Here is a 9,113-nt window from a genome sequence, read left to right as displayed (position 1 = left end):
AACACAGTGCTGAACATGTCCTTTCCCAACTACATTGGCACGTGTTGCAGCCATGAAATTCTAATTTAATTACTATTTGCAAAACATTAACAAAGTTTATGAGTTTTAACATCAAATATCTTGTCATTGTAGTGCATTCAACTGAATATGGGTTGAAAAGGATTTGTAAATCATTGTAATCCGTTTATATTTACATCTAACACAATTTCCCAACTCATATGGAAACGGGGTTTGTAGTTTTTAGTTTGAAAAAATTCAAACAAACAGTAATAGCTGTAACATGGAGAGGGTGTAAGGTTAAGTAAAGTGTGCTTCTTCTTAATCCTTTTTAGGCATGTTGGATGTGCAAGTGATGCGAGGTTGCTCAATGTATGAAACATCCATACTATCATATTTTCCTCAAATGACAAAGTTCTGACAAAATACCAGTAAAAATGTATGCATTATTTTATCAACAATGAAAAATACCACAACAAGTTTGTACAATATGATATTTAAGTTGATACACTGGTTTTGGCAAAAACAAGCTTTATACAGGCGTGCAATCTTAATAAAATGGAGTATTTTAAACACATTTTTTAAATTCAGATGGCAAACATGAACCCACCAGTCAATGTTTTACTAAATGTGTTTTAAAGTGAGAATGTAGTATGCTGTAAATAAATGTGTGTGAAAAGAAACACAAGACAAGGGGAAAAAAAGTCTCAGGAAGTGTTCCAGCGCCCTCTCTTCCGAGGTAAGAATGTCATGGTGAGACGGTCGCTCTCCTGCTCGTGCTCCACGGGCTGCTGAGAGAGGTTGTTGGTCTGTGGGAGGCCATCAAGGGTCAAGGCCTCGTGGGGGCACACAGAATACTGGGAGAGCAGTGTCACCAGGATTGTTTTCATCATCACCAAAGCAATGTGCTTGCCAACGCAGGCTCGAGGGCCTGACCCAAAGGGCTGGAAGTAACGGCGAGGAGCCTGAAAAACACAATTTTACTAGTTTTCCTTTCTTTTGCTCACATACTGTATTCACATGTTTGCCCGTAAGTGCATATGTTGTGTGAATATTTTTGTTATACAATACATACAAGTCTACGAGCACAAACTATAACACTACTATTATTATTAGGGGTGTCTCGATCCAATATTGATACCGGATACCGGTCCGATAACACTGTGTTGTTCAACCTTTTTTTTGAGCCAAGGCACTTTTTTTGCGTTGAAAAAATCCGGAGGCACACCACCAGCAGAAATCATTGAAAAACAACACAGTAAAAAGTTGTTGTTGCAATTTTTGGATATGACTTTAAGCCAGAACCAAGCATGCATCACTATAGCTCTTGTCTCAAAATAGGTGTGCTGTCACCACCTGTCACATCACACCCTGACTTATTTGGACTTTTTTGCTGTTTTCCTGTGTGTAGTGTTTTAGTTCCGGTCATGCGCTCCTATTTTGGTGGCTTTTTCTCTTTTTTCGGTATTTTCCTGTAGCAGTTTCATGTCTTCTTCGAGCGATATTTTACTTTGTTTTAGCAATCGATAATATTTCAGTTGTTTTAACCTTCTTTGTGTGGATATTGTTAATTGTCATGTCATGTAAAGATGTATATTGTGGACGCCGTCTTCGCGCCACAGTAAGTCTTTGCTGTCGTCCAGCATTCTGTTTTTGTTTGCTTAGTAGCCAGTTCAGTTTTAGTTTCATTCCGCATAGCCTTCCCTAAGCTTCAATGCCTTTCTTAGGGGCACTCAGGAGACTTATTTTACCTGCACGCTGCCTCCCGCTGTTTCCGACATCTACAAAGCTATTAGTTACCGGCTGCCACCTACTGATATGGAAGAGTAATACACGGTTACTCTGCCGAGCTCTAGACAGCACCGACACTCAACAACAACACATCATTTGCAGACTATAATTACTGGTTTGCAAAAAATATTTTTAACCCAAATAGGTGAAATTAGATAATCTCCCACAGCTCACCAGACTGTATCTCACGGCACACTAGTGTGCCGCGGCACAGTGGTTGAAAAACACTGCGATAACAGCTATACATAGTGAATTAATTTACCAAACAAAAGGTAAACATGGTAGGTTGCAGGCGACTAGGAACTAGCAGCTGCACAACAGCTAAGCACACAATAGCAACACAAGCTAGACATACAGTATGTGTTAAGTGTCCTTATTTGAACAAAATTGCAATCTTAAATACAACATTTATCAATACAAACAAGTATCAAATAATTATAGGTCCATTATCCTCGCAGAAAATCCAAGGCAAAAACATATGAGTGACAAACATGTCTGCATTGTGACCTTTAATTGATCAATTATTGTGACTTCAAGGTGTGACCAAAACACAATTACCACTTTACTTAAAAAAATACATAAATCTGTCATTAGTTACGTGTCTTTTATACTGACCATTGTTTTTTAAAGAAATTTCACTTAATCAAGCCTATTCTTCCACACTACAAAATATGTAAGTGTACTATGATTTGTGCTGATATCGTATCAGATCAATATGGGTATCGGGCAATACTCAAGGCTCCAATATCAATATTGTAAGTGAAAAAGTTGTACACCTGATTATTATAGATATTATATGAAAACATATGACTGTAAAGTATGTAATACAATATAATAATGTAATAATTATTACATTATAATAATCTAAACAGTGTACAAATAAGAATTACATTGATACGAAATAAAGTATCTACAAATAAACATTGTTATTAAGTTTGATAGGGAAAAAGTATCACGCTATTGTTGATTTTTTTGATTTTTTTTTGTTAAATAAGCTTCATGTTCTTGCGTTAAAAACACAAATTAAATGTTTGTCTCGTTTTTTCTTTTTAAATTGATGTCAATGTTAATCATGTAAATGTCATGAAGAAATGTCTACTCACATTTTTTTCAAAGTTTTTTAGACTGAACTGGTTGGGATTGAGGAAGAAGTCATTGCGATGCATGCGGCCGGTGTTCAAGATGATATTCGTGCCTTTAGGGACCCTGTAGCCATCAATGATGTCATCAGAAAGTGCCCGGCGCATAGTGAAGTCCACCACCGGGTGAAAACGCAAGCATTCATTGATGAAGCTCTCCAGCACCTGCAGCTTGTGGAGGTCACCTTTCTGCAGGGCTCTGTCCCCTTCAGGCAAACAAGTCCCTCAATAAGTTTGCTTCGACCGTTTCACTTTTTTGTGCAGCTTCCTCACCGACTACAACATCGATCTCCTGGAGCAGCAGCAGCTCCACATCTGGATTCTGCTTGAGGAGCAGCAGCATGAAGAAGAGGCTGACGGACAAAGTGTCCGGTGCTGCGATCACCATCTCCAACACGCACTGCCTCACGTTCTCAGCAGACAGCTCGCCACGGTTCTGAAAAAACACACAATGTAAACGTTCAGCGTGGTTTTTGGTCATTGGCCCCTTTTCATCTCGTTTATGGGAGTTGAACTCCAAAAACAGCTGGTTAATTCCAATTTCAATTTGAAATACAAAAAAAAAAGATTGAAAAACAAAGCATTCTTCTTTTTTGTGTCAAAAAGCAATCTCTTAAAATTAATTTAAGGTTTGATTTTCATTTTCATTTTATTTTTGACAATATGAAAATCATTAGTCAGCCAAAACTAAAAAAACTGGACCAAAACTGGATTTGTTTTAATATTCAAACCCCAGGACCCTAACTTGCTGTTTCAAGTTAAAGCTGTGAATTGGCCTGTAGAAAAATAAAGTGTGGTGATGATAAAGTGCGTCCAGCGTCTTTATATAGAAACATATTAACATAATTATCTCGTCTTTCTGACACAGGATACAACACTACACTAATTTGTGTCCCCTACAGGCTAGTTCCTTAAATAATGACATCCAGTTTCTGTGTCAAAATATACAGTACAGGCCAAAAGTTTGGACACACCTTCTCATTCAATGCGTTTTCTTTATTTTCATGACTATTGTAGATTGTCACTGCAGGCATCAAAACTATGAATGAAAATAATTTCAGGTGACTACCTCTTGAAGCTCATCGAGAGAATGCCAAGAGTGTGCAAAGCAGCAATCAGAGAAAAAGGTGGCTATTTTGAAGAAACTACAATATAAAACATGTTTTCAGTTATTTCACCTTTTTTTGTTAAGTACATAACGCCACGTGTGTTCATTCATACTTTTGATGTAACTATCTACAATGTAAATAGTCATGAAAAATAAAGAAAACGCATTGAATGAGGTGTGTCCAAACTTTTGGCCTGTACTGTATAAAAATTAACATCTGGTTTTGGTCCGTTTTTTCATTTGTTTCGGCAGTCTGATTATTTAAATATGTGTTATATGAAATGCAAAATTAAAATCTAAAGTTTTTTTCAGTCTTGTTGGTGCTTTTCGACACAAAAGAGAAGAATGCTTGTTTTTTCAATCTTGTTACTTGTATTTAAAAAATAAATGTAATAAACCACTATTTTTAATTTTTTAATTTCCATTCAGGATGAGAAAATTCAATGACCAAAACATACGCCGACCGAAAAAAAACAACCATTTACAAACTACTATTACAAACAACAAAAAAACAAAGAGCAGGAATGAGTTTAATATTGAGCGAGACACTCATCAAAAATCTGACGGATGCATAAATAGTTCAGAAATTACACAAATGAACTATACTGCAAAACATTGACCAAATGATGTGTCACATGAACTATTGTATTAAGGAACACTATTCACCCAACAAAGATCAAGTCTAATAATAAACAATTTTTGTTGTTCTCCAACACTATGTGCTTCAGTGCAACAGTTGGGCCAACAAAAACCTACACAAGGGATACCTCTCACATCGAATACACAAGCTTAGTGTCTCACTAACAACTCACTTTAACTAGTGTTGATGTCACTTGGTATCACTGACAAAGTTAGAAATTAAATAATGGACGGGTGACAATCATAGGATCCAGATGACCTAATCTAAATATGTACAAACCCCGTTTCCATATGAGTTGGGAAATTGTGTTAGATGTAAATATAAACGGAATACAATGATTTGCTAATCCTTTTTAACCCATATTCAGTTGAATATGCTACAAAGACAACATGTTTCATGTTCAAACTGATAAACATTTTTTTTTTTTGCAAATAAACATTAACTTTAGAATTTGATGCCAGCAACACGTGACTAAGAAGTTGGGAAAGGTGGCCATAAATACTGATAAAGTTGAGGAATGCTCATCAAACACTTATTTGGAACATCCCACAGGTGTGCAGGCTAATTGGGAACAGGTGGGTGCCATGATTGGGTATAAAAACAGCTTCCCAATAAATGCTTAGTCTTTCACAAGAAAGGATGGGGCGAGGTACAACCCTTTGTCCACAACTGCGTGAGCAAATAGTCAAACAGTTTAAGAACAACGTTTCTCAAAGTGCAATTGCAAGTAATTTAGGGATTTCAACATCTACGGTCCATAAAATCATCAAAAGGTTCAGAGAATCTGGAGAAATCACTCCACGTAAGCGGCATGGCCGGAAACCAACATTGAATGGCCGTGACCTTCGATCCCTCAAATGGCACTGTATCAAAAACCGACATCAATCTCTAAAGGATATCACCACATGGGCTCAGGAACACTTCAGAAAACCACTGTCACTAAATACAGTTTGTCGCTACATCTGTAAGTGCAAGTTAAAGCCCTACTATGCAAAGCGAAAGCCATTTAACCAACAACATACAGAAATGCCACCAGCTTCTCTGGGGCCGAGATCATCTAAAGTGGAAAAGTGTTATGTGGTCTGACGAGTCCACATTTCAAATTATTTTTGGGAAATATTCGACATCGTGTCATCCGGACCAAAGAGGAAGGGAACCATCCAGACTGTTATCGACGCAAAGTTCAAAAGCCAGCATCTGTAATGGTATGGGGGTGCATTAGTGCCCAAGGCATGGGTAACTTACACATCTATGAAGGCACCATTAATGCTGAAAGGTATATACAGGTTTTGGAACAACATTTGCTGCCATCTAAGCGCCGTCTTTTTCATGGACACCCCTTCTTATTTCAGCAAGACAATGCCAAGCCACATTCAGCACGTGTTACAACAGCGTGACTTCGTAAAAAAAAAGAGTGCGGGTACTTTCCTGGCCCGCCTGCAGTCCAGACCTGTCTCTAATCGAAAATGTGTGGCGCATTATGAAGCGTAAAATACAACAGCGGAGACCCCGGACTGTTGAACGACTGAAGCTCTACAAAAAACAAGAATGGGAAAGAATTCCACTTTCAAAGCTTCAACAATTAGTTTCCTCAGTTCCCAAACGTTTATTGAGTGTTGTTAAAAGAAAAAGTGATGTAACACAGTGGTGAACATGCCCTTTCCCAACTACTTTGGCACGTGTTGCAGCCATTAAATTATTAGTTAATTATTATTTGCAAAAAAAAAAAATAAGTTTATGAGTTTGAAAATCAATATCTTGTCTTTGTAGTTCATTCAATTGAATATGGGTTGAAAAGGATTTGCAAATCATTGTATTCTGTTTATATTTACATCTAACACAATTTCACAACTCATATGGAAATGGGGTTTGTAATTTCCAAAAAGGAATATGTTTATTTTCCTATTTAGAACTTACATATTTTAAAGAAATAACTATCCCCAGCTATACATGTTTGGGTGGGAAAAATGCGTCGCTCTCCAATATTGGAAGGGTGGGGGCAAGTCCCTGTCTCCCATGCGAAAAACAACACAAAAGGCAATTATCAGTCTCACCTGTGCAAATATGAGCTCTGCAGTGAAGTTGATGTTGTCCAGTTTATCCGCCTGCTCCATTTCTGTCCTTTTATCCTCCACAAGACTCTCTATGGCATCTTGGAGTCCCTGGCTGTAAAATGATGCGTGTGAACCAAAACAAGAAACGAGCACATGACTCAAGTGACTTACACTGCTGCCTTGTGCTTTTGGTGTATCCAGTCCAACTTAAAGTAGAAGTCTGGCTTGATCAGGACGGTCTGCCATGTGTCAAAATACTTCAAAATCTTCTGCAGCAGCTCCTTCTCTGGACAAGTGAAAACAATAGAGAAGCATTATACCAGGGGTCGGCAACCCAAAATGTTGAAAGAGCCGTATAGGACCAAAGATACAAAAACAAATCCGTCTGGAGCTGCAAAAAATTAAAAGCCATATTACATACAGATAGTGTGTCATGAGATATAAATTGAATTATGAGGACTTAAAGGAAACTAAATGAGCTCAAAAATTGCTACAAATGAGGCATAATGATGCAATATGTACATCCATCCATCCATCCCATCCATTTTCTACCGCTTATTCCCTTTCGGGGTTGCGGGGGGCGCTGGCGCCTATCTCAGCTACAATCGGGCGGAAGGCAGGGTACACCCTGGACAAGTCGCCACCTCATCGCAGGGCCCACACAGATAGACAGACAACATTCACACTCACATTCACACACTAGGGCCAATTTAGTGTTGCCAATCAACCTATCCCCAGGTGCATGTCTTTGGAAGTGGGAGGAAGCCGGAGTACCCGGAGGGAACCCACGCATTCACGGGGAGAACATGCAAACTCCACACAGAAAGATCCCGAGCCTGGATTTGAACCCAGGACTGCAGGAACTTCGTATTGTGAGGCAGACGCTCTAACCCCTCTGCCACCGTGAAGCCTATGTACATACAGCTAGCCTAAATAGCATGTTAGCATCGATTAGCTTGCAGTCATGCAGTGACTAAATATGTCTGATTAGCACAATGCACAGAAGTCAATAATATCAACAAAACTCACCTTTATACATTCATGCACAACGTTAAAAGTTTGGTGGACAAAATGAGACAGAAAAAGAAGTGGCATCAAACATGTTATACATGTAAACAAACTACGGTGAGGTCAAGGACTGCCAAAATTAGTAGGACAAAACGGCGCTCGCCAAATACTCGAATCAGCCAAGCATGTTTAATATAAACAGTGTGCTTTATAGCAATTAGGGAGGTTTGTGTCATGTTTTTCCTCCTACAGAAACCATATTAAAACAAAAAATGTGTTTTCCCCCCTCTTTGAAAAAATCTCCAGAGAGCCACTAGGGCGGCGCTAAAGAGCCGCATGCGGCTCCAGAGCTGTGGGTTGCCGACCCCCGCATTAGACCCACCTAAAGCCGTGATAAACAAACACACTTACCATTGACTGGTACACCTAAGAATAGTCTATTGGAGATGTCCACCACGGTGCAGCGCAGCAGACTGAGGACATCCACATGTCTCCGTCCATCCCCTGCAGTTGTCTCCAAGTTAGTCTCCTCCAGGTGGTCCAGATGGTTCTGTGCTGAGGAAATGCAAACATCCAAGGTCTGCTGCAGGCCGGGGCCTGTCAGAGCTGCAGCAGAAGGTCACGGTCAGCCACACGTCATTTGCATCCTTATCACCAAGCAGATAGACGTCTGCTCGTGTTACCTTTAGTGAAATAGCTGCGTATCTTTTTCCACAGGGTGACATTGTTGTTAAATATAATCCCGCTCTCATTCATCCCGATGCAGCTGAGCCCTAACTTGCTACCGAAACGAGAGTTGTAGTGTCCATGCTTCAGAACGTGGTGCACCGCCGAAGCCCTGGTTATAGAAACAAATGTTGCATGGAACACTTTTCTTCTACTTGTTCAGGGTCAAGTGAAAGAACTGACCTGCTGAGAATGAGCGTTTCTTCTCCATTGATCCAAACGCGCACAATGTCGCCGTACTTGTTGTTGTAGTAATGGCTGGCTGTGCCTATGCCGCTCCAAATGAACCTCACATATGACAAAAGAGGTCCCAACCCCAGACAGAAAGATGGACCTATAGTAAAAAAATCAATAAATAAATATATAAATGAAACATGATGCCGAGCTTTGTGTAGAAATGCTGTTAAGATGACCCACCTGGTAGTTGTTGTTTGTCCGTGTGACTCCAAGCTACCAGCAGCAGACAGACGAGTAAAAGCAGAGTTCTGATTGCCACGGAAATGCTAGCTGTTGCCCCCACAGTGGCGTTCTGGGAAGTGGGGCCCAGTTCTGACACTATTGCATCCAAGTCTAGCGGAGTCATGGCTCGTTCCCAGAGATCAACTCCATAAGAAGGTAGAGTCTGAAGAGGCGCCACAAATATGCAATGA

The 9,113-nt window shown here is 39.6% G+C and overlaps 1 protein-coding gene across 1 annotated transcript; it reads right to left on the bottom strand.

Annotated features, from left to right (window-relative positions):
* Positions 1-434: 434 nt before the first annotated feature.
* LOC133540947 (aromatase) lies at positions 435-9,113 on the bottom strand. The gene is given in 9 exon segments (XM_061884035.1): positions 435-962; positions 2,892-3,140; positions 3,142-3,363; positions 6,730-6,841; positions 6,901-7,015; positions 8,149-8,343; positions 8,421-8,575; positions 8,647-8,797; positions 8,881-9,113. Coding segments are annotated over 9 exon segments (1,623 nt in total). The 5' UTR covers positions 9,047-9,113; the 3' UTR covers positions 435-704.

Source organism: Nerophis ophidion, linkage group LG02 (genome assembly GCF_033978795.1).
Source record: "Nerophis ophidion isolate RoL-2023_Sa linkage group LG02, RoL_Noph_v1.0, whole genome shotgun sequence".
NCBI lineage: Eukaryota > Metazoa > Chordata > Actinopteri > Syngnathiformes > Syngnathidae > Nerophis > Nerophis ophidion.
The sequence above is the reverse complement of the archived record's forward strand: the minus strand, read 5'-3'. Positions and strand labels throughout refer to the sequence as shown.